At 39.8% G+C, this 27,536-nt stretch overlaps 1 protein-coding gene across 1 annotated transcript in view; it reads right to left on the bottom strand.

Annotated features, from left to right (window-relative positions):
- Positions 1–27,536, bottom strand: part of diaph2 (diaphanous-related formin 2) — a 462,996-nt gene that overhangs the window by 194,078 nt on the left and 241,382 nt on the right. The window contains 2 exon segments of the mRNA XM_088080903.1: positions 13,263–13,357; positions 17,245–17,346. Coding sequence (XP_087937029.1) covers positions 13,263–13,357; positions 17,245–17,346 — 197 coding nt within the window.

Raw genomic sequence — 27,536 nt, 5'->3', positions numbered from 1 at the left:
ACGGAGAATCACCTGATGTCTAAAAGATGATCCGAGTAAACTGCGTTCCTCTCTATTAGGCCTATGGGAGGTCTACAACAAAGACAGGAGAGGAGCCATGCCTGCCATGTGCTTGACAGATGTGATTTTCTCCTTTTAATTGATTTTCTTCTCAATTTTGGGAGATAGAGAAACATGTGGTATTCTGCCCATGCTTTGTGATGAGGAGCAACATGGGAGTGCCATCTCCCTGCCGTGACATCGCAGCAGGCTCCCTACCTGGCTCATGGCAAATCAGTGAAGACTTCAGTATGAATCAGTAACAAAATAATAGACAGACAAGAAAACTTCTCAACATCCAAGCCTCAACTTCTAAAACCAACGCTTGACAGTTCCAAAAAAGACATTATGTGGAATTTCAAAAAGTTTTTTTTTTTTTCCAAACTAAGCTTAAGAGTCAAAAGAGAGAAGAAAAAAAAGTAACTTTGCACAATAGTTTGTGGGTGTAGACAGCATCCATCTCAAACAAAAGGTTACTACCACACAACTGAAAACTGAATATGTGGAACAAAGGCTATCAAGTTGTGTTTTTGTTTACGAGAATGGGGACAGTTTTGACAGATAATGCTCGGTAAAAATGGAGAGCAGCACCTTCCAAATTTTATATTTCTCATTTGCAAAATTAAAAAACCACATCTGTGAAATTTGAAATAAAAAAGCATTTGCAATTATAATACAGGTTTATCTTAAAAAGTGGTCATGATGTCACCAAGTGTTTTTCAACCGTCAAGAGAAGAACTTACGAGAAAAAACATGGAACAAACAACAGCAAATGGCAAATCTTGTCTACCAGGTAAACATGTTAAACAATGAACATCAGTTACAGGGGCTGTTGTAGTCTTACAGAATCTACACCCTGCCAAACAGCACAAACACCTCAAATCTCACTATGAGCAAAGCTACAGTGACAGGCTGACAGGCAACAAACTGAGTGTGACAGATTCTAAAATCGCATTAAACTAAATGAGAAATGCAGTCTGAGAGAAAGACACACACAGTGAGAGGGAGGAAAAAAGGTTGCGAGAGATGGGGGGGGATTAATTCGAGGGTTGGGGCTGGAAAACCTGACAGACTTACTGTGACATTAAATGTGTCTTTAAGAAGGAAATACGGAGGAATTTTTAAATGTGCACACCTGAGCACTTTACCATGAAAGGTGTGAAGCAGGATTAAAAGGGAAATTAACCCAGCAAACAGGGAGTTCACATAAAGACAGAAAGGAGATAAAAAGACAGATTGGTAAAGAGAGAGAGAAGAGAAGAGTAACGAAGACAGAAAATAAGCAAAAAACAAAGAGATAAACAAAGTGTTTCTGAAAGCTTATTTCACTTTAACCTGAATCTAATGCGAGCCCCCAGGACTTACAGATGAATCTAACTTTTATATATTAACTGCAAGGGAATATGCTTCAAAATGTGCATTTGTTGATTTAATGACATCAACTTTGATAAAACAGTTTTACCTAATAAATGAGGACGAGCAACGTGCAGAACACTTGCTTAAAAAACAAACTTGTCAAGGTGGAAAAAAGGGGATGAACTTCACTGCACTGCATTGAAATCCTCTCTCATTTGGGATTATTCTGCTTTGACAATGTCGCACACAGTTGCCCTAATACAGAGCTGGTATATGATGAGACTGTCAATCAAAAAAGAAGAGAGCTAGCGAGAAAAACAGTAATAGAAATTAATTTGTTTGCGGAGTCTGCTGTCTGAGAGCGTCTCTGTGAGTGATGTGCCATCTGTCACAGAAACAAAGACACTGAATTGGAGAGTGAAAACAGAAAACAAATTTTACTCGGTTAAGAAAATACAGCACCCAGTGTGCCTGAGGAGAAGCTGCATGGACTCCACCTAATCAAAATTTAACTGTTGTGCTGTATTGTGCATGAATTCGCCTCTGTGTTTGTGTGTGTGTGTGTGTGTTTTTGAATGTGTGAGCTTTTAATCAATATTCAACCTGAGAACAGAGTACCTGGCCTGGACCCTGTAGCTACAGATCAGCAGCGTGGTGATGATCAGTGGAAAGTACATGTAGTACCTTGGGTCCTGGCCATCAATTTCTGAGGCACATTTGATATAGCACCGAGCCAAGCCAAGCCGAGCCTCTCTTTCCCCTGCCTTTACTTTGTTTATTCAATACTTCTCCTCCTTTTCTGTCTTATTTTTACAGGCCTCCCAAATCAGCATAATGTATTTCACATTTCATTGTTAAATTAGCATTTGATGCAGAAGAGAGTTACGCGCCGTGTGCCAAAATAAACCACAATTAAGCCCAAGGGGGACCCTGTTTCTCCTGCTTAAGCTTTAATCCAACAGGCCCTATGCACCGCCATACTTATCACCTTGCCCCACATGTGCACTTTTACACCATGCAAATGATGCCCGACAATGTGCCAGGCCGCCACAATCACCTGTTGTTACAGCGGAGAACAAAGGCTGGCATGGGCACTGCCAGGCCCTGCAGCCAATGAGCTACCATGTGTAATGATGGGGTCATGCATATGGATGAACATCACGGTGATCTGGGTGATTGACAAGAGAGATAAACAATAATAACAAGCATGGCTAGTGCGAAAGACTCCTAAGAGACCTGGTGGAAAGGTTGTTGCCATGGCGAGGTGACGAGAAGTACTGCAAACCCCGAAAGCTGACAATGCTGGTGTTTACTATGAGACAACCTAGTGTGTGTTACTGTTATGATTACATGTGGCATACTATGTAATTTGCTACAATTTTATAGTAAAGAAGAATCATTTTTTTAAAAATTCCATGAATGCAAATCCTGAAAGGCCAAACTCTGTGGAGCTTTTTTGACACCCAGTTTGGCAGATTCTGTTGACGTATATAGTAGTATATAAAAATAACTTTTTGTGAAAGGTATGATGTGAGTGTCTTAAGAATCCTTCCTTTTTTTGGGGTGGGGGTGGGGGTGACAGCCACAGCAGTATGTTGATAAAACACAGTATGAGTATGATATTTAATAAAACACAGCTGCATGATCGTCTGAGGATTCGTACTGTTGAATCCAAATGAAAGAAATGCAATTTATATGAGTGTGCATACCAAAACAGCTCATTTAATTTCCCAGGTAGGGAAGGCAGACATACTGTACAACACAAAAAGTCTGCAAGACAATCTGGTAAGAAATGTTTTACCTTGTCAATATGGACTTCAAAACTGTTCTGAGATGCAAAATAATGTAATTGTAAACAGGCAATGAAAAAATTTGATTAATTATGATTAACTATTAAAATTAATTGATTAATCACGATTTAAAAGAAATAGTCATATTATAATCTCAATCACTGTCCCTTCATTTAAAGTGAATAGTTTTTACATAACATAAGTGCGTGTAGAGCTGAGAGGGAGCTAAGAGATGTTGTAAAATAACAGGTTATTTCTCTCTCCATGTTTATTACTTCACTTATATTGAAATAAAAAATTCAAAGGTCATGGAAGATGAAAAATATGTTGTAACAGGTGTTAAGTATATCCTTACATGTGGTATATTATGACTACAAATGTTCAACATGCTGTGACACTGATTCCTGTTCAGCTGTTTTATTTTTGCAGCATTGCATCATTTTTGACATAGGTTTTCATACTGAATCAGGATGTGCAAAAAAATGGTTTAATATGAGCAACTGTCTTCTTGAATCATAAAATGAATACAAATGTTTCCCACTGTTTACTTAAAAGCCCTGGTATGTCAACCAATGAGTACTCAAAATGATGAGCACACATTTACTCATTAAGACATGGAGACTTTAAACACAAGAGATGCTGGACACTTCTCTGCACTTCTTTGATATTCTTTCTGGTGCATTTGCACACAACATAGGGCACTACTAATTACAAATGAATAGCGGCGGTGCAGTGTTAGTCATTAGCCTTTCCTTTTGAAAAGGAGATGGGCTAATATAAAATACACTGGCAGACATTAAACATTAAGAAGCCACTCTGATATTCCGCAAAACAAGCCCCCAGGGCCGTATCATCCGCTGACGAGAGTTAGCTTACCACACACACCAAAAACTGGGCGTGCTTAAACATTTAGTGATGACTCTCATTTCAAGCAGCTGGATCACATGGCATGTTCTGGTGGGGGTGAGAAAAAAGAGCAGCTCTGCAGCAAAAGTGTGCTTGAAATAATTTGAAAAAAAAAACCCAACCTAAATCTGTGTGTGTATCTGTGTCTATCTCTGTCAATTCACTACTATCCTCTCTCTCTCTCTTCAGCTACATGAAGATGGTTCAGGCCACCTTTAAAACATGGGCTTGAATCTGTGCATAACCTGAATCTCAGTGCATCTTTCATGATAGCTAGTTAACTAACAAAGAAATGATGGACACCATTTCAATTTGTGCCAATACCGCCTTGTTTGTGTAACACTTTGGTGCTTTTGAAACACATATATTGCTGATTGTACATTTAAAACACTTCACTCGATATCCATGGAACATATTTAAAGCAATAGAGAATACGTTTTTGTTACAATAATTGGTTCAAGAGTTGAAAAAGAAGATATGTGAATAGTTTAAATGCTGGGCCCAAGGCAGTACTCAGAGTTACTGCAGGGGGAGATGCCAAATTATTGTTTGATTTTTTTTTCTTCAAAAATCAAAATAGTGAACATGTGAGCTAGCTAACATCAAATCAATATGCACATTTATCCATACCAACAAGGTGAACTAATTATCTACACACTAACATATTAGCCAATTAGTTGTATTATTATTCCAAATGTACTGACATTCTCGTGAGCCACAATTAATCATTGTCTAACTTTTCCAGCAAGAAACTGACATACAGTCCACCTCAGAAACCGAAGGTCAAAGCACAAACGGTGACGCTAATGCATCTAGCCATGCTACAACTGCTGCTATCTTCAATTCTTTCTTTTTTTTTTTTTGTTCTGTTAATGTCAATGCACAACGATGAATTTTACAATTGAAACAACTCTAATATACTGTACATTCCCTTACTGAAAAGAACCAAGGAGAAAAAGAAAAAAAATCTTATTTTGCCTGGCTCTTTCTTAGAATAAATAAACAAAAGAAATAGATGATCTGTCAGTTACAGTTACTAGACAACAAATACTTACGGCAACTTCAGAAAAAAGAAACACGAATCAAGAGCCATACACAATTATTCTTTCTTTATACAGACTTATAATCTAAAGATGTGGGAAAACAAGAAAAGATTCACAGATTGATCTCAAGTGCAACTCCATTTATACAATGTAGCCAGTAGTGGGTCCCTGCTCCATCTCTCTTTGAGCTAAGGGATCCTCGGCGTGAAAAACACTGGAGACTCCTGGTTTAAATATTCCTGCACCTACTTACAGAAGGGTTGTGAGAATCACACAGTTTCTTTGGGGTTAAAGTCAAGTGCTTGTTTTAAATAGATATAGTAGGTCAGGTGCACTGGATAAACCTTGTTCCCTAAAAAGCTCAACACAAGAAAATCCTGACAAGCCTGAAGGCATGGACTGCATGTGGATAATTTTAAATCAAGACCTGTACCTGTGCAGAAGTCTGAATTTGAATATATTCACAGCATATATTTTAATATAACTTTTGAACTTCAGTGGCCAACTTAGGTTGCCAACAATAAATACTTTGTGATCTGGCGTTAGCTGTGATCCACTGAGGTCAATGTGGCGATGAGCTTTGATGTGACACGGTTAAATTAGAATTGGGCCATAATTGGACATCACAGGGACTCTGTAACTGCTTTACTATATATAGTTCATGAGGAACCATGGCCTGCTTTTGCTTGTTGGAGGTAGAAAAGCTGATTAGGATGTAAAAAGCTTATATTTGCCTTGGGGGGCATTATGAGAGGGTATGCATGTAGTGAAGGGAATTTAAAAATCTGTAAACTTTGTAACAATCTCCCAGGATGTGCCAATTAAGCATCTAGGGAGCACAAGGTAGTCCAGCAGAATAATTGTACAAGAAGAATGAGAAAAAAAAATGGCAAGACAAAAGAAGGAGCTCTGAGAGCTCGGAGAGTAGACTTGCTAAGCATTAATCTAAATTCCTGGAAACCAATATCACTTAATCCTTCCTACTGTAAGTAAGAAATCTTCCTAACGATGCCTTTGGACACAGTTCCTCCCAGAGACTGCAAACCATTTGTAATACAACAATAACAACATTGTCAGCCACTTGAACTTATTTATCAATTTCCAAGGGACCACTGCCACAACAGAAAAGGGTTTTCCTGCAGTGCTTCAGCTGTAATGTGGACGGTTTATACAAGTTTTCAGCCACCTTGAATATTATGTAATTTAACCAATGGAAGTATTATGGTCTAAACTTTCAGTACAGTTTCGGAATACACAGTCATTTACAAGTCACATTCCCCAATTAAACTGTGAAAATTGCAGAAATGATTCACATAAATATTTACTTTGAGTAAAAACTAGCATATTTAAAGGGACCCAAAATATGTATTCTTCTCACCTGTAGTACTATCTATCATTCTTGATAATTTTGGTGTGAGTTACAGAGTGCTGGAGAAATCGGCTGTAGAGATGTCTGCCTGCTCTCTGATGTAATGGAACTAGATGACACTTAGCTTGTGGCGCTCAAAGCACCAAAAAAATATGTCTCTTTTCAGAAATCATGAACTCCATGCTCAAAACAATCCACAGACCTTGTTAAGCAGTTTTATGTAAAAAACAAACAAACAAAAAAAAAATTTTCTTTCTACCAAAATACACCCATCATGCTTTTTACCGCTCAGAAGTACGCATGTATCTACTGCTAGCTCACCTAGCACCACTGAGCTATCTAAGGTTACAGCTCAGCTGAGGAGGACGCCGTTAATGTTTACATCTCGTGCTGTCACGATGCATGCTTCCGTCTGTGCAAGGATATGATTGGCCGGTGTAGTTGAGTGCAAACAAGAAGGTTCCTACATGGGACTGCTCACAAAAAAAGTCTATGGATTATTTGCTGTTGAGTTTTTCAGATGTTTTGTTTTGGGTTTTTTTGTAAGCGCTTTGAGCACCACTAGTGCAATCTAGTTCTGTTATATTGAAGAGAAGGCAGACATCTCTACATATCTCCAACACTCTGGGACTCACAACAACACAATCTAAACCAATGAATAACACTACAGGTAAGAGGAAAAATTTGAATTTGTGATTTTTGGGTAAACTGTCCATTTAAGAAAACAAAAAAACCCCAAAATGTTCTTTTGATCTCTATATTGAAACATAATGAAAATGGATGACATATCATTCATTCTGCTTCCACTCATCTTTATCTTTTTTTTTCAATTTTATGGTGAAATGTGCTTTTATAATAATGTGCAGCTGCACTAATGCTGCTGCTGAACCAATTGTAAAACACTGACAAATACAAATGGCACTGCAATAACAAAATTATACAAGCAATATGGTAATGAATAAATGTAATAAGACACTACAATTATGCTCTCAGCCTATTACTGTACATCACAGTAACCTCACCAGTGAACTATTATAAGCAATCCCCTGCATGTATACCAGTTGATTACACCATAAACTATTCAAGTATACAAGTGCTTATTAATAATCTGGCCATTGTTTGGCCTACTTGTGCTCCTTTGGCAGGAACCATAAGGGCATGGGACCAAATACCATCATTATGCCAGTTAAGCCTTCTCCCTGGGGCAAAGAGGCTTTTGGGACTTTTGGAGAAATTAAAACACCAAAGGAGAGCCAACTTATGTCAATGACACTGAGGTCACGGGCACAGCCACACCATGATTTAAACAATGCGAATGAAGCAGAATTAAACACTTAGCCAAGGTGCTACTGAAAAGAACTAGGGGCGTTAGACGTCCTGCAGTGCCAAACTAACACAATACAACCAGGACCCCGGAGCCCAGAGCGCACGTGCCTGACTCTTTCCCACACAAACAAGGTCTACAGAACCTTCCCTTGTCGCTTCTGTTGCCAGCCGACAATAGCAATGAATAGCTTTGTCAGGCTGTCAGCCCTTTAAAAGCAGACCATTGCCAAGCTTTCTGAGGCTCAATCTGTTTTTATTGAGCCAACGCTCATTATTGTCTTTCATTGTCCTCTTCATCTCATTGTTATACAGCGTATGGTAGCGGGGTGGCTCTGATGTCTTTTTGAATTTGATGAAGCTGACCTGATATACAAAAGTGACCTCTGTCCACCAGCACTATGAATATTGTAGCCAAATGAGATGGGGGGGAGGGGGGCTGCATACAAATGTGTGTGTTTGCACATGTGCATGGACTTCACACACATGTACTGGGTGGATGATAAATGACAAACTGTACAGAGACTGGAAGACAGAGGGGATAACTGACACCATTTATCTATTTGCATGTGCTGTGCGTATGTTTGTACACTATTCGCATGGGGATGATTACAAGTGCGGGATTGCAAGGATTCATATGGAGTCTGGATGAATGGTGAGAGCAAGGACTGTCTGCCAGCATTCAGGGAAGTGTACATCATCTCCGAGGCGTTGATGGGCCCTAATGCAGAATAAGGAGAGCCAATCAACTCCTATCTATCCACTCTGCCAGGGTGACACATTGTAGGGGTACTTCAAGGCCAGCGCACTGCCACATTCTGCTGACAAATCATTACATTAGACATGTCGACGGAGGAGGGAGATAATAAGATTGAGTTACAGAGTTTTAGATGCATTATGAACACCTCTTGCTTCCTTGATTCCTTCCATTTTCACTATTCCCCCCATTTATCAATTGCCTGCCCGCTTGTCACTCGTCTGTGCAAAATAATGCAAAGGGAGAATTTTGAACTGGGCTGAGTTTTTTGTAGTGTTTTATTTTCCTCTTGTATGGAAGGCTACAAGACTAGTTAAAACAAAGCTGGTGTTTATCAGAGCTCTTTATCGGAGTACATGAATACAGAAGAGCTTTGTGGAACCGTCAGGTACAGTGCAGTGTCACCTGTTCAAGGTTGGAGTGTACATTAATGCCAAACCGTTGGTGCAAAGTGACAAAAATGTTTAGTCAATAAGATAAAAGCATGGATATCAAACCAAAAATATGTTTACCACCTTTGTTGTAAAATATGATTAATCATATTAACCTACTGATAATGGTACCTGTGCAAAAAAAAAGGTTGCAGTAGTAGGCTAATCAGAAACTACTCAGCCTCTTAATATTTGACAAATTTGTCATGTTTCAGTAATAAGCCATTTATGTTTGGTAGTCTAGTTTATGTTTTACTTGTTAAGTGCGAAAGCAACAGGTTGCACCAAGCTATCAAAACTCGAAATTCACTAGCAACTACAAGAGCACACTAATGGCTATAATGGCTGAGCAAAGGCAATGCAGCATTCGTCTTGCATATACAGTGTATTCAGATAATTTTCTCTTTCACCATTTCAGCTCCCTCATGTGTTCACTCTTATTTTAGGTGCACACAATCACCAACTACCTCTCACATAAAATTAACGTATGGTAATTGGTAAACGGTAAAATAAATGCATCTCCTTTCAATATTGGCCGAGCCATGCAGACTCATCCTCCTACTCTGTATGTGTGTGCAGTTGTCCATGTGGATAAATGGTGATTGGCGTGTGGCTGAAAGTGGGTGGTGTAGAGTGATTAATCAGCATAATGAGTGTAGATGAGCACTGTGCAGATGGAGCCCACACTCAGGACTGTGTCACCCAGCAGGAAGTCTCTTTGCTCCCCTTCAGTGCCTCTGTATAGCTCTAACTGTATTTCTCAGGCGTGTGCCGCTTGCTTCCTTGTTTAATTTGCGAGATTTTGTTTTATGATCATCTCATTCTTATTTCACCAGGGAGGTTGTCTAGGTAAAAAATCAGTGACATTTTCATACAAATGATTATTTAGACTTTTCTTGACAAATGGTAACTTACAATGTTATGTATATTCACAAAAAAGTGGTTATGCTGTTATAAAAACCTAGAAGCTAATTGTGCTGTCTATCAAACACAAGAAGTTAAGTTTTTCATTTTTGGTTTTTTTTTCCCAAGAGAAGTAAAAGCCACCCTTGCAACTGTGTGGCATAAAAAAAACTCTGATTAAAGATCAATTCCTTCAAAAGACAACATCTCATAGAAAACAGAATAAGGAAAACAGAGACAAGCTCTGACTGATATTGTTGAGAAAAATGTAAATGTGCTTCACAAAAGAGGCATAAACTCCATAATAAAATTAGAGAAAATTCAGTAATATGAACTAGTGGACAGATTGTCAATTTGTCAAGTTCTACTGCTCCTAACACTGAATGAAAACATTTCTCTTCCCCCTTTCCCGTCTATCTTCAGCTATCCTGCCTAATAAAGGCAAAAATAGCCAAAAAGCTAAAAAAGTTAAAAACTATGCAGGATTGTAACATACAGTTTGCAAACACAGACACCAGCAAAAGTATAAGAAAACCCCAAAATCACTCTCATTTGGCGTTGTAGCTTGTTAATTTGCATTTTTTCAGCACTGTGTCTCCTGGGTGCCTGCTACTAACAGTCTCACACCATTTTATAAAGTCTAAGCCTCACTGGAGCACTGCGGGCATACATGCTCATAAATGCCCCAAACTCAGAAAATAAGATATATGAAAATATACTGCTGCACACTTCTTGCGGTTCATAAGTGATAACTGAAAGGGATAATTATCTTAATATGAGTAAATATATTGTTTTGTTTGTTTGTTTGTCTTTTTTTTAAATCCTGCATAGTGTATATTAAAATAATTACAATTTAAAAAAAAAATCAAGGCAAATGTAGTCATTATCACAAAAAATCGTGTGCTCATGTCTCCTACTCAAATTATAAGTACTTAAAAACAAATGTTAACATATAAACCAACAATATGATAAATAAACTAAGCTTTAAAAAGTATAGTATTGAACAGTATAGTGATAATATTTCACACATTTCGCACATTCTTATAAGTGACTCATTCACCACAATGTTTAGGTTATAAGAGGCATATTTAATAAGGTATTACTAAGTTCCTAGCAAAATCTAATGGAGAAGGCCTGCACTGCCACTCAAAAGTGTCTGAGAAGTCTTCATATATATATTTTTATGTTTTAATCTCAAGTAATCCACTTATTTTAAAAACTCAAACATAGTAAAATATTAGTAAAGGTAATACTGTAAGTGTATAATATAAACATCAGTTAATTAAATCACATAATTGTGATGAGAGCTTCATTAGGTAAAACTTATGAGAATTATTGTTGTAGATAAAACACTAACTAAAAGTAGACACACCCAGGTTAAACTGTTTGTTTCCATAAGCAGAATAAAAGTGAAAGTAAGAAAGTAAGAAACTAAGAAAATAGGTAAATAAAACATGTCTTTAGAGTGTTGTCCTAATGGTCCATTTCAAACTCCGCTCTGTCTTAAGCATTGTTATCTAACCAACATTGAAACACTTGCCAGATGCGGGCTCCTTCTACACCGATAAGTTAACTCTGCTGGTCCTCCTGCCTCCCCCTGGACTCTGTGACATTAGCTCTGCTCCCAGATGCTTATGATGACTCACACATTTGCTCTCATGAGCCTCATTGTCCTCCTTCACATTTATTAAAGAGCGAAATGGAAGTGGTAATGAGGACAACGGAAACTCCACACAAAAAGGTGGGTGCATGTGGACAAACTGAAAAAGCATACTTTTCTGTCACTCATCCCTGAACACCTGTCATTTCTTTATCACCACTGATTCAAATGGGTTTTGTTAGACCCTGACGTTGAAGGTTACAGCGGATGCACATATCATAGTAACAGCATCATCTGAGCATGGATATGTAGCTTTTTGTTATGTCTGGTTTTTATCTGTTGATCACAGTATTTATTAGTACACTGGCTCAGAGACTATCGAACAGCCTTGAGAAATTGGTAAAATAGTTTCAGCTATTCAGCTGTTGACTACAGACACCAATTTGGTGCTAAAAGCCTGGTCAAGGTCAAAATAATGGTAGTTGTTTGTTATTTTCCCTGTAAGCAAACCAGACTACTGTAAACCGATCCAACCATTTGTCTGGTGCTGTGTGCAACGAGGGCCTGGTGCGGATGTGTCGGGGACACAGCTGCCTTGTTGTTGGCAGATATACGCTATTTTTTACTTTGCTACAGAAAAAAAGGTTGGAGGTGGGAAAAGGTCAACACCTTAACTTCCGCCTTCACAAAGCAGAGGGGGGTCTGCTATTTCATACCATACGCTCTGTACTTTCTGCCAGATTGCAAGCCAATTAAAGGTTATCAGTGCTCAAAATAATAGTCCTGCAGGGCAGCTCTTCAGATAGGCCCAATCTTAATACATTTTGCCTCACCACCTTTTACTAGCATCTGGGATCTTAGGAGGGGAGGAAGCAGACTAGCTCCTGTGCAAGTATTGGTTGATAAGCCATGAGGGAAAGGACATATATTTCAGCACAAAGGTAATGTATTTATCTATTTATTTTTAAAGGTTAGGAAAGACTTCTGGACTTAAGCATAACAGCTACAATTGAACGATGCACACTGCTGGTTGGAATAATATAAAAAAAATCTTGAACACAGCGTATCACTGCCAAGATTATATTGAAGTCAAATCTTCTGTCCGATGTTCATTTCGGAAGTTTATGCCTTCTACTTCTAAAACAACAGCTCTAGTTTACTGCTCATCACAGGGGCAGTGCAGGAAATATTAGTGCAATTGAGGCTCACACTGTCCAGTGATGCATCTTCACTTCACACGCACCCGCCCCACTTTCAATTAATGCTTTCCAAGACAAGAAAAAACAGAAATAAAATTGGGAGCAAAAACAAGTAGCCTTTAGGAAGCTCATCAATTATGGTTTAAGACAAAGGCAAGAGGAAAGGAGGGTGGAATTGGGCAGACTTTACCAAGCCCTGTCCTTCATCATCCATTATAGGAGGATGAATGGGGGGTCTCTGTGGTCCACATGCGAATGAGGAGACAGTCTGGTGCCAAAAAGCAGACCACATCAGGTGTAAAATGGGGTCGCCAAGCTATCCGCCAGACGCTGAAATTCAAAAATTGTCTTTTCATGTGAACATGTAGAGAAAGTGTCTCTCTCTGACACACACACACACACACACACACACACACACACACACACACACACACACACACACACACACACACACACACACACACACACACACGCTTTGCAGGGAGGGAAATAAGTGTGTGTATGTGAGTGAAAAAACTAACACACCACACTGAACATCAGTCTTACCTGGATGAGTGATTCGCTCAGTCTTTCCTCGTCTACCTGCAGCACAATGTCCCGGATCTCTTCATAAGGCAGGCGGAACGAGCCCAAGAAAATTGCTGTTGTGATGGAAAGAGAAGAGAGTCATTTCCTCCCCCCCTTTTTTTTTTATTAGACCGCGGGGTTCAAAGAGACGTTTCAGCACTCATCGCTCCTCAGACAAAATGACCACAGACCTGACGTGTCACTTGGAAAAACTAATACACTTTCTGGCCCTCAACAGGATAGTTTGTGTCACCCTGACAAAAATTGGCAAGGAAAACATCAAGATTCAGCAGTAACAGAGCGAGCTGCCAAAGTCATACAACAAAGTCATCTAAAGTGAACTATAATAATAATAATTGTAGTTAAAGATGGTGATTTACTGGCAGTACCTGTAATGTTGTCATCTGGGAGGGCTACATGGTTTTGTTTGGGTGGATACAAAGAAGTACACTGAATCTGTCTCGGGGGACAGCCAAGTGGGTGTCTCACTCCAGGTGGGGTGCCTACAGTGGAAATTGGAGCTGATGGTGTATACAGGTGGAAGTCACAGGTGGAGGTTTGGTAATGAGTTGGAGGAGACTCACTCAACAGCTGCTGTACTGCTGCTGCAGTGGGACCTGATGTCTGTATTTGACGCGCAACAAACGGAGAGGTAATGCATCTTTTTTTTTTGTCACAGTCTATTACTATTTTTTACACAGACTGTTTACTGCATTTACTGACATACAGTACATATTTAAGGCATAACAGGACTATTGCTTTTGATGTGAGGTATAATACAGCTTTATTTACTCAACAATGACCTTTGTGGTTTCTTTGTGTCGGGTTTCTGGTGACTCAGAGCCGAAGAACTGCAGAAAAAGTCCCTCCATTCAGACTTGCTTTTCTTCTGTTGGTAATCTAGAGTTATGCAAGTCTCCCCTCATTAGCAAGACATTTCCTGATTGTGCTGCATTTCATCAACTGGATCATGTCATCCTCATTTGTTGTCTACACAATATGCATTTATTAGTGTCTCTTCAATATGTTTTACATCCTCCTCATATGAAACCAACAGCTGGATGCTAGGTTCTCTTGGGTAAGTGTTGTCAAAAATGATCCTGGGATATATTCTAAATTACAAACTGAAGTAGATACAGATGGGGGTAGATGATAATGATTGACAGGCTGAAAATCCAACTTTTGCAGTCATCTAGCAGTTGAATTTTTACTCTTTGGATGCTCTGATGGGTGTGGTAACCCTGAACCTTTTTGGTTGTTTCCTGGCTGCATACTAACTTTAGCCTGCCAAGATCAGCAAAATGGTGCAGGTGGAGATGTGTTTAAACTCAAGTTAACATATTCTAAGTAAATTCATGTCAAACTTACAAGAGACAACACTTTTATAATGGCTCAAACTATTCAAGTTTCAACATCTAACAACTTCTGGTAAAGTTTGCTTCCGCAGGGTATACTTCTGGCCCAAGTTCCTATGAAGTCTCCATCACTACTCAGTGATTTTTAAACATTTCAAGCCTACAGTATGCTTATTGTTTTTTATTAAATACTGCAGACAAATAAATGTATGTACCCTATACCATTTAAGAATGCAAAATCTTGCTTCAGCTCCAAAACTTCTCCAGGCTAAACTTACTGATTGCTGGTGATTTAAAGGTGTGTTTTTTTCAGTTATAATTGTACTTGAATTGGTCTGCATTTAATACAATAAGCTGCTTTGATTAAACTGTATTGTTGAAAAGTGGGCTGTCATTGAGAGCTGGGCTCTAAGGTGTTAGAATATTATTTTATATATAATTTTACCTACTTAGTCTAAATCTTTTCATATAACACAGTCTTTCTCTTCAGGTTCCTTCCCTCACCATTTGATGATTTATCCACTTACACAAAGAAGATTGCCCACAATTTTGGTCTAATGTTTGTCTTCAACATTTGTTTTACTAGTCAAGTGAATAGGGTAATGCATTATCACCATAACTAATTTATTTTATTTACTGCAAAAACTATAGGGTTTTATCTTTTTATGCTGTGAGCATGCAAATGCAGTCTCAGAACCCACTGGCTATTTCGCTTTATATTTGCTTATTTCTTGGTAATCTATGTGTATATAAATATTACCCAAACTGCTGTCAGGATTTGTTTCAAGTTACTAAACAATGAACAGTGCATAGAATCGGAAGTTTTGACCTGCATATGCATTGGCTACACCAGAACCCTCTAAGTATTTTCCATTGGCCCAAGAGGTATATTGTCATCAGACTGATAGCCAATGGGTTGGGAGACAGAGTGCTTAGCCACAAGTCAAATGCTCACCTGCAGCTCACTTTAAAAGCTGCTAGTATGTTTCCACACAGACAGACAGAGAGACAGATTGGCAGACACAATTCATCAGACAGTGGTATGCATAATCATTATACCAGAATACATGAAGTGACACTGGCATCACAATCATTCATTTTGTCCCGCTACCCATCCCAGTCACTGAACCTTCAATACCAACACACATCAAAAAAAGGGATCTCAGAGGTTTCTGCAGCAGGCAGTGAATATGATCTACGATGCTTCATTATGTGTCAAGACGACCCGGGGGAGCTGTGTATCTGTGTAGGACCACATGCCTTCCACCCACTGCCATTATGGAGGTGAGATTTTCTACACTTATTTTTGCTTCCTGCCAAACTCAAAGCCCATCTGCTGGGGCTGTAATCAAAGATGGCAGAGACACCTATCAACATTGTCACAACCCCCACACACAAGTGCAGTGACATGCACGCACATGCTCACATACAAACTCACACACAGACACTAATGTGTGTCATCCTTATGTTCATGCCACATGCCCCGTCCTGACATCAGATCTCAATACTTGATGAACTCATTCATCTGGCCTCTCTTCATGGAAAACGCAAGAATATGAAGCCATTGCAAGATATTACCAGCACGCAGGGAGGGAATTGGTTGGGCGGCACATATAATTGGTCATGTTTCTGTGGTGTACGTGAATCCCTCATCTCATTTTGACATCCTAGTTTGCCTCCAGTCCTCATCCACAGTATATATCCAGCTAAAATAAATACTCATCCCAGTCTACAGTACGCCATCGCACACCTCTCTGCTCATCCCTTAAATAAGAAGGTAAGAAAAACTTGCATAAATAAAGAGGGTGACATAAAGGTTGCAAGAAGGGTGACCTGTAATTTTAGCATTTGACATGCATATTGCACAAGGAGTTATCTTTTACACTGTATCTCTGAGGTAAGTGATATCAAGGCTACAGATGAAACCCCACAGAGTTGGGGAAACAATGAAGTGCTCTACCGCCCAATCAAAACAATGCTGCAAGCAGTCACTCATTTTTTGTGTAATAAATTCATACACATATAAAGGATTTGGGATCACATGGAGGAGAGGAGGTGCAGGGGTTGAGCTGAAGGCAGAACGTTTCTTTAAACCATTTGCATCAAACCTAAAATGATCCCCAACCAAGAAAACCTTTCCGTCTACCGCAACAATATAAAGGGACGCTTGGAGGGAGACGTAAAAAATGTACACCGATAACAGCTAAACACTAAATACACTCGGGCTCCTAGGGATTCTTACATGTAGCTATAGTGCTCTGTTCTCACAGAAATGTGCTTTAAACATGATTACAGACTGAGAGCGTGGACACAATCTATATGCACTTGTGGTGACTGCTAAAAAACTGGCAAGAAAACATTTCCCACAACAGCTCGGTGAAACACTATCGCTGTTAAGGGCATTCTACTGTTTGTTTGCCACAAACAACTTTCTTGAGCTGTTCATGGGGGTATGAAAATGCCTGGGGTGTCATGGAAAATAACGCTGACATTTCTGTCATAAAAGGTCATGGTTAAAAAGAATATAGTACCTCATGAACTAATGGTGTTAAACCTGTGGTCAGTAGCTGTAAATTACTTACAAAAACAAAACTGTATATACTTACAAAGATTCTGTGCAGTTTTGGCATCCAGGATGCGAAGCTCCTTCGCCTTTTTCTTGAATTGTGGCATTCTGTCATCAGTCTCGTCTTTTACGTCTTTTCTCACTGCAGGTGAATAAAAAATCTGAATTACTACATCAACATTTGGAAATCATATGCAATGTAACAAAACTGTGCAGCCTGCGATGTAATCAAAATGTAACAATGACTGCTTTCGGTATCGCAGAAAAGCAAGAATTCGATGATGTTTAAAAAAATTCTACTTCACACAACAAAGTTAAATAAATAATTTATACTTATGAGAATGCAAATACATATAAGCATGATAAAGCGTGCGCTGACAGGCAAAGATGGGTAAAACAACAACAGATGGTATAAACCAATTAAAGATCATAGTTTCCATACCAGAAAACTTCAGCATTTTGGTCCCATTTCACCACTCTCTTAATAAAAAGCAAAACAAACCAGCTACTCTTAGAGCTACTAGTGTGAAATGTGTTGCAGGCTATATAACAAACCAACTTCATGATGCATCCTGCATTTGAATAAGTCATTAAATATAATGAATATGTAAAAACCACAGTCATTCCATGAAGCGATGTAAACAATTAATAGTTTAACCCTTAACTGACAACAAAAATTTTGACCGATTAATATTATCAAACAGCGAAAAATGTATATCAGCCGTTTGGTTGGGAAATGATGATACAACAGTCTGCTGTTGCCCACAACTGAGTCCCGAGATGCCACCAGGGCAATGCCTTGATGTTGCCCCTAAAAGACGTCTGCAACACCCACTAATGACCCAAAAGGTAGAGGTGGACACTTATGAGATAATACCCCTCATCCCCTTTACTAGTGAAAAGGATCATTACATTTTCTGTTGCTGCGATTACACAGAACAGTCATTTCAACATCTGCACTGTTATCACTAACACAGCAGGAGTGGTTAACAAACAGCACGCTGTTGTTTAATGGTCCCAACAAACTCACACTGACACTGAAACAGCTCGACTCAGTCATTAAACCCATTAGGTAACGTTAACCAAGTGATGCCAACAGTTAGACCTGTCACTAAGTGTGTAAGTGGGGCAGTTGGACACACTATGGCCCTGGCATGGAGCTCACACTCCTGCAGCAGTAGTGTCATGATAAACAGAAAGAGAGAGAGAGCGGGGCACAAAGAGGTGTACAAAGGAATATACTATGCGCAAGTCTACAATAAGATAAACGAGATAAACATCCACCCCAAAATTGACGATTAATGATCAGTTAAAAAGGGTCAGCTACTACAAGTGCTCTCACATTCTTCATTGCTAAAATAAGCTACACAGCAGCATTAAAGTGCACTATGTTCTTTGAGTCCAGCCTTGCACCCGTAAGGCCACTACACGTGGTATAACACAGGTTAGTTGAAAGGCGGATGTGACTGATGACAACCCTCTTCAGCATCAAAATGAAACTACATAATGTGCAATATCATCAGCTGTGGCATCACAGTCCTGTGATAACTTCCCCCTCTTCATTTGTTTGCGTGCGCCAACATTCCTGTCATTGTGACAGTGGGTAGATGGTTGATAAGCACGTCTACTTCCCTTAGGCCCTGTCTGTCAACTCGTCCGAGCCAAGGAGATAATTGTGTTACCCCCCACAATCTGAGAAAATGGCATTAAGTCTCTGTTACATGACTGAACACAATAAGACAAATTGGTCCAAGAATGACGAGACCTTTGTTTTCATAATAGAGACATTATTGAGGCAGCACGCCAGGCAAACACCACACGTCAGATTGTATTACTCTTCACTTACACTTCAACAACATCCACATCTGAAAACATAGGTGTCCATGTACAGGACAGAAGGTCAAGTTTTTAAACTGGAATGACAGTACTGAGAAGGGGGCAATGGGATGAGAGGAAGCAGCAACATGAGACAGAAGCTTCCTTAGACCCTACCCTTTCCTCCCAATGGATTATGGGAGAAGCAGCACACTTTGTTGCTAATCATCACAACCGCTCTGTTTAAGCCCAAGGTGGGAGTCTCCTAGGAAATCTAGAACAAACAATCTGCTCCCCCAGCGCTGGCTTGCATATTTGAAGAAACAATCAAAGAGGCAGTATCTCCTGGGCGGCCAGAAGAAGCAATGCTGAAGGCACCTGCCTAACTCCAGTGCTTTCTGTCAACACATGACATCAGGGATGCTGTTGTTTACTGTTTTAAATAGGACTAAAAGGGGTGCGAGTTTGTACCAATGGTAGAGTATTATGTTTTGATTTTCTGTCTACATCTAAGGATGTTCCTGAAAGGCTGACATGACTCTGCACTCTAACTTTAAGTCACCTTGGACTGCCATACACAGCATGCAGTATCCCCTTCATACTCAGTGGAGCTCCGAGATGCACATCAGCCAATAGCTTGACCTTTCTTTTATTTAACAGATGCAGCGTGGTGAGAGGGGGGGACTCAAGAATTCATAGATGCTTTTAAATGGATTTGCTAGATTTTTTTTAGGAAGACACAACCCTCTCATGTTCGCATGACGAGGAAAAGCCCACGATTAGGTTACTTTTACTACTTTTACGGACCTGCTGTGCTGTGCTTGCAAGCACTGTCAACTCATTTAAAAATAAATTTTTGATCAATGCACTGAAAAGGGTACAACATTGTCTTTAAGGCTTTTATTAATAAAGTTCTAAATATGCAGTGCATGACTGAGACTTGACAAAGACCAAGTTAATTTTCAACAACAGTAGCACTTGGTAAAGGCAGGTGAAACCAAGAGGCAACCTCTGGGGCAGAAAAATGAAGCCAAAAGGGAGGTGCCAAAAACTGCAGTTCCACTAGTGGCCACGAGAGGCTGGCTCCAAAAGTGAGTCAGTCCTGTTATTACCCATGTTATATGTTCACTTCTGGCTCCAAAAACCAAGATGTCGATGGCTGAAATGCCAAAAGACTTCACACACGTCCACAAACCAATGGGTGACATCTCTGTGGCTACGTCCATTGTTTTTATAAAGTCTATGGCTGAAAATACAGAAAGATTTACGTCAAAACAGGTCCTTAATTGCTGATTGTTTTTATGTCAATGTGCTTGTCTCCATTCAAATGAAAAAAAAAAATCCAATTTCCAGGATTAGGCTTTTTTGATGCCTTTGATTTCACAGGACTGGCAGATATCAGCATTTTCATGTTTCAGTGTCTGTAATTTTCTATCAGAACTCCCCCAAACCCACCAAATAAGACAGATACAAAATAAATATTAATAACTTCATAAATAAATCCAATGACAACAAGATTACAGCCACAAAATCCCGACTCACATACACTGAGTCAGTTACCAGTGAGGCCAGAGGAATCATGCTGGATTTCTTTTGTAGCAAGAGCCTTGGACAAAGAAACTGGAGAGCCAGCAAAAATAAAACATGAGGAAACAATGATCTCCCTCAGAGAATGGCCCTCAGACGGAGGGCAAATTAAACTGAGAAGGGGAATTTGGCTGCTTTTGGTAGTAAATTGTTCTCTTAAACCTCCATTCTCTTTTCCCTGCTGCCACTTGAATCTCTCACCTAGGTGCCTTACACTCTCAGCAGGGTGCTCTCAGCCCATTCGTCAGTGCCTCAGCTGTCTTCGCCCTTACCCCCAGGGCCCCATGCTATCTCAAATTAAACAGAAAAACAGAGCCTTTAATAATCTGAAACAGGCACATTCCTTTCTGATGCCATCCTATACAGCTCAGAGCTCTCCCGCTGGGCAATGAGTAGTGGCATCAGTTGGCTGATTTCTGCAACTGTATTTGCTGGCTGACTCAATTATGCCACATGTCACATGTTTCCTCTGAGCACTGCATGTGGACTGATGGGCCCTGGAGGGCTTGCACACATTCGAGCTGCCACACTAGTGAAGTCCCAGGTGTGTATAGAGGATGACTATAGGTGGCATATTTCAACCAGATGGTTGGTTGCAACAATAAAAGGAGTTTTATGAATGTGTCCAAAACACTAAAGTTGTAACTAAAAATCACACCTTGCACTCGGCATCATAATTAGGTCGAGTTAAAGGTGCAGTATGTAACTCTGGAGAAAAATAGTTTATTGTTGAGTCTCACCTTCCCAGATTATCAAATACCAAAGCAGATTGGTGATTTGGTCCAACAAATTCTCATCCCAACTCATCAAATACCACCACTTTGTCAGTGGACCTGTACATTTAAATATGACACACTAGGTGCCCTCCTGAGTCATTTTTTGGACATTGCCAAGTGAAATGTACAGTTTCTGCTGTTACATGCATGCAGTCTCTTTTTTTTCCAAATTAAACTTACAATGAAGTTAAAACAATTTGTTTTTAGTTTTTTTAAGGTTTAGGCAGAATACAATGTCCATGGTTAGGTCAAGACAAACATTATGTTTTAAAATTCACATGGGAAATGAACAGCAGGCACTTGAGTCAAATCCAGAGTTTGTCACCCATCCATCTCCCTTCCCGCCCTCCCTATAAAAACCTTCTCTTTATATTACAGTAGCTGCCAGTGGCATTACAAACTACTGCCGCCTAGTGTGTTTTATGCCGCCACAAAAGGGGCCTCTGTGCATTGGTGACGTCCACTGACAAAGCAGCAGTATTTGATGAGTTGGGTTGTTGCCAACTGCCTCTACAACTGACGTGCCCGGTGCAAATCATATCTCCACAAAATGTGCCTCTTAGGGTGGGATCTGAAACCAACATCTCTGACAAAGCAATGTATTTGATGAGTTGCAAGTGAGAACATGCTGTTCAGTCTGACCACCATCCAAGGTCATCTGTATTTGATGAACTGGAGTCTCAAAAATCAACTATATTCTTTAGAATATCAAATTGAACCTTTAAATTTGGGAAAACTTTGTTTTTTTTCATTATAGTTTGACTTTGGGAATGTACATCCATCTAATTGTTTTTTGCCAAGAAAGATTAACCTGTCCAACAGTGCAGGGCCATAACAGCTGATCAAAGTCCTTGCCAACATTTAAACGTGTTTTATGAGTTGCCCAGTGGCTAACATATAATACTCTGACAACAAAGCCATCCTTCCTGGACAGATTTATATTTGTAAATGGAATCTCCCAAACAATCACTCAACAAAGAGCCATTTGTGATGGGCACAAAGTCGCAAGATTTGTTGGCAGCCCGCTGGTTTCCTTGAAGCCATTGTGTACAATGGTGACATTAATTTATATGACAAAGAGATGTATTATTTCTGTGTTAGGCTGGCAGAACAATATAGTAATAATAAAATCTTTATTACGAGATAATACCAGCTGCACAATCAATTATTAATTGAGGTGGAATAAGGTGAAGAGTCAGGTCAGGAATGTGTTTTTATCTGGATATACACAGTCTGGAGAAATCTGTTGAAATATGAACAGCGCTTTCTAAGATTTGCGCTGACTGTACCATGCAGAGCTCAACTTGCAGCATAGCTGATTCTTGGGCCAGATGGTCCTCTGAGGGAAAAACAGGGTCAAATGTTTCTGACTTGATATCAGCCATGCAAGTTTGGGAGGAGAGATGTACCAATGAATTATAAATAGTTTGTATTTCACACTGATTTGTTGTAATGTATTAACTTACAAGGGCGAGGGGCCTTGAGAAGAATGTCAAGGAGGAAGTGTTTCAAAATCACATTGAACAAAACACATGAAAGATTCACTGCAGCCAACAAAACCACATGAAGATGAGTCTCTGGTGAGTGAAACTGTTACACATTCCATTAACTGAGGGGGAGTTAAGGTCTGCTCCATGCCAAAAGGAGTCACCAGATTGATAGAGGTTTCACTGAAAAAATACATGAATGTTTGAGCAAAAACAGATTTGGCTTATTAAAGATGACTTGGCATCCAAGTTAAGCCTTCTCTGTGGGCCTTGGACTGAGGTATACCCTTGGGAAGCTCTGTGATAACAAGAGTTCTCCAACACTTGGACATCCAGTCTGTTTGTTGGCCCAGAATCACTATCCTGGTTGCTTTCCATGCGATATCTCCCTCAAGACGTCCATAAAACCCAGGGCATTACAAAGCTAAACACTACCACATGTTCACTTCCGGACACAGACCATCCGGCTGAGCCCCGCCACCAGACACCATAAAATGAGCGGGCCTTGAAAAGAAATAAAAGAAACTGCAGATGACAGGTCTTCAACAAACATATTTAAAGGCAAAGGAACACAGAGTGGAACAGACAATGTGGAGTCTGGTCCTCTACGAGGCAATTTATTCCCTCAAATGTGCAATCTGCCTGCAAACATGTGCCCTGTCCTCCATCTCAGGGACTCACACCGAGGATTGAGCTGCTGGAGAGCTGCCAGTCCGTCTAAAGGAGATGGATTCGAAGTAAAAGTCATTGGCCTCAGCCATGTCTGATCCACAGAAATACCAATTCCACAGAAGTGTTAAATAGATATATATACACACACGTACCAATTGACCGGTGAATCCTCTCTGAATCCTTTGAAGTTCAGTATCTCTACCATTTCACACATAAACCCATAACTAAACAAAAACAAAACAGATATGATGGGGGAAGCAATGAGTGAATAAATGAAAAGTATTAAGGTATTAGGGGGTAAAACAAAGAGAACAAAGGCGTCTCTGAACTTCTACCGTCAAGATAATGTGCTTGGCCCAGTTATAGCTGGAATAATGAGTGAGACCTTCAAAAATAGAGAGCACGCTCAAGATCTGAACGTACCAATTGACCAGTGAAATCCAGCTGTGACCAATTTCTCCCACTGACGAAGGCTAAACAGAGGTCTCTTTCTCAACCCCGAAGCCAATTTGCTGTGTGGATACACACCTTGCTATCCACTCCTCCTGCTATCTTGGATCTTAAAATCATGCTCCCACTCTCAAAAAGGCAATCCTTCTCCCATTGACTCAGAAATTAGTTCTTTCAGCTTGGAAAACCTGCATTGATTGTGTATACTAAAAAAGAAGATACAAAAATCCATAAATCCAGTATGAACGAGACATAATGTAGGCTTTGACAACAAGATGAGTGCCTGCATTTGAGTGGACATACATGTTCAACATTTTTGTTATAATTGGTAAATGATTGCATTTGAAATTAATAAGTATCTCTGTAAGTTATCTGTGCGAGCATTTTTTTTCTTTTTGCCAGGTTTTAACCTTGACATTTTTTTTTTTTCCAGAAATACTCCTTAGCTCAAGGTGAACCATTACAGAGGAGCTGCAGTTTGGGGGTGTGGAGCTCTCAAACATGCAATCATCATCATGCCTAATGATAACAGGGAGTGGGGGAAGTGGCTGATAATGATAATGATGATGAAAACTGTGGATAGTGTGTTAAGTGTGCGTGCATGCACACTCATGTGTGACAAAACACCCTTCCCCAAAAAATACATGTGCACTCGCTCAACCCGGCATAACTGTGTCTGTTTTAAAGCTAACTAGTTTTCTGTCCTCCTACTCAAACCACCTGGTTCTGGTTAGCCTAGATCTCTAAATAAAAGGTGTGTGTATAGGGAGCAGGAGAAGTCCCACAGAGTGACACTCTGACCTGTGGCCAGTAATGTTTTCAGTATGCAGGGAGAGGCTCAGCCCACGGTGGAAGGTACACAGCTGGGCTTGGAGCAGGGCCCAGTGAGAAAAACGCCTCCTCTTCTAATTGAGACAGCACAGATCTCCCTCAGTGACCCCCTTCCCTGTTTCTATTCCAAGAGGAGAGGGCCTCCTGCAAACGATTAATGTTTCCTATTGAAACGGTCAGTTTATATCAAAAGCAGAGAGTCAGAGCAGTAATGTCTGGGAATATCATGATTAAACATGACTTGCTTAACTTTTTAGCTTATGGCTGTGATTAGGAATCTCTTGTTTGGCCGTTTTAAGATTAAAAATAAATATAAATCCTGAGAAAAGTAGTGCTGAGATTTGCTTACTGTCAAAATCAAAATGAAAGTATCCACAGACTTTAGCAAAGCTGATAGATTATCTAATACCATACAGATTTATATTTATAAAGGGAGGTGCTATTATGCTGCAGTATCTTTCTGGTTGGAAATTAGCATTTAACACATAACAAATTTGTCCACAACAGGCTAAACTTAAAAGAGAAAACACACCAATGCTGAGCAAAAAAAAAAAAAAAAACTCAAATCAATAACTCTGAGCACTGTAGATGACCTGGGGCTTGATGCAGCCTTTTAACAAGTATATATTTAATCTGCCTACATCTACACTACTGTTGTTCTCTGTCTCTCTGAGGCAGGGAGTGTGGGAAGGCTCTGACTCTGCCTCTTAAATTGGTCATGGAGACATGCTCCTGGGGGCAGCGAATGGATTGAGCCTGACAGCCAATCAGTTCTAGGAAACCATTCTCTGGTGGTGCCAAGGCAGCTCGTTGTGACCCAATGCGCTTGGGCGCTGGTAGGAAGGCACTAGCTGATGGTCCAAACGGCTGCCCCTGGCGTCTGTTAAGACCGTGCCGTGCCGTCCAACCTTAAGCATTCAGTAGACAAACGCCCAAGCTGGGCTCATGTCACTATGAGGGGGATGAAGAACAGAGATTTGAGGCTGTTCCTTGGACAGCTGGTGGGATTACTGATGCCCCCACGGTCTCCATTACCTCGCCCAGCACCACGCTACACAGGACCAAGCCCAGAAAGGGACTCCAGAGTGTACTCAAAGAGGCTGAAACAGGTGGAGATTTTAAGATGTGCACCTGTACTGCTGGCCATCTTTATTATCTATTTATGTTTGCAGTCAGTCTTACCTGAAGATACACAGGGAAATCTATATCAGTTTCACCGCTGTGCTATAACCTTTTGAAACTTGAACAAATTGGCTTTATTTTTCCCAATACATAGAAAAAATGCAATGAGCAACTTAACCACTACACCATGGTGTGTTAGTGCTGTTGCCTCACAGCAAGAGGGTCCCCTGTTTGAAAACGGGTTGGGGCGAGGTTCAGACCTTGGGCAGGGGGGCCCTTCAGTGCGGAGATTGCATGTTCTCGCCATGTCAGCGTGGGTTTCCGGGTTCTCCGGCTTTCTCCCACATTCTACAGACATGCAGGTTCGGTTAGCTGGCGAATCTAAATTGCCTGTAGGTGTGACTGTGAGTGTGAACAGTTGTCTGTCTATATGTTACGAATGTTATAGGTTATGAACAATGAATGAATGAATGAATGAATGACCCAAAAATTTGCAAGAATTAGTAAGAAGCAACAAAAAATTACTTGAAATTAGCACCAAAAAAATGAAAAGAAAAAGAGCTAAAACAATGCTAAAATTAAAAAAAAACCCTATATATATATATATATATATATATATATATAAACTTTTTCCATGTTTCTGAAACAAATCAAACCAAGTTGCTCATGTTTGAAATTTGTGAATGCTTGTGAAAGGCGTCTGACTGTAGCACAAGAAAACTGATGAAGGTCAAGGATCGGTCAAGGACATGTTTCGACAAGACTGGAAGCAAAAGGAAACAGCGGACAGGCTCTGTCAGAAAGACCTTTGCAGAATTTAATTCATACATTCCACTTGCTGTACTTGATATGTATAACTATAAAAATGAGAAATGATTTAACAAGCCATTTATCCAGCCGTCACATCACAATTGAGCATTTTTTTTGTCTCTTTTGAGGCTAGCTGTTTCCTTCACACAGGCTTTGTGCTAACAGATCATGGACAAATCTCTCAACTGAAGAGATTAAATTAATACCATACGATCTCTAGTAAGAAAAAATAAAGTTTGACGACAATGAACAATTGTGTTATATTCAACTTCAAGTGTTTTTCCTTGTCTAAAACAGGACAAAGCATTTTCTGGATGTCATTTCTACTCTCTGCTATAGAAAAACTACTTGGGTTTTGTGCAGTGACTGTCCTATTTTTGCAGTGTATTCAACAGGGTTACATTTTGTACAAGGAACATTTTTTATTTTATTTTTTATTTTTTTGTATTTGCCAATGAGTTAGTTGAGGCCTTGACAATATGTATATATATTAAGTACATTTTTACTCTTAGATCAAAACCTATTTCCTGCAAAGCCTAACTGCATGACTAAAAAAATAATGACTGATGGGGCGACATTCTGTTGTAGACCAAACCAGCGAGCAAAGAGAGTAAATTTGATGTTAATACTTGCCACCATTGCTTTTTGGAAAAATCAAACATGCAGGTGTGTCTAAGTAAGCAAGCGGCTCAGAAGAGTGACGCATGAAAGGTTGTCAAACAAGTAAAAGACGACCATGCTTATGTTTTATTTTTAAGAAATGTGCTCAAGTATTATCTCTT

Source organism: Plectropomus leopardus, chromosome 8 (assembly GCF_026936395.1).
Source record: "Plectropomus leopardus strain MGB_pleo_1.0 chromosome 8, ASM2693639v1, whole genome shotgun sequence".
Lineage (NCBI taxonomy): Eukaryota > Metazoa > Chordata > Actinopteri > Perciformes > Serranidae > Plectropomus > Plectropomus leopardus.
Note: the sequence above shows the minus strand (reverse complement) of the source record. Positions and strands in the feature narration are given on the sequence as shown.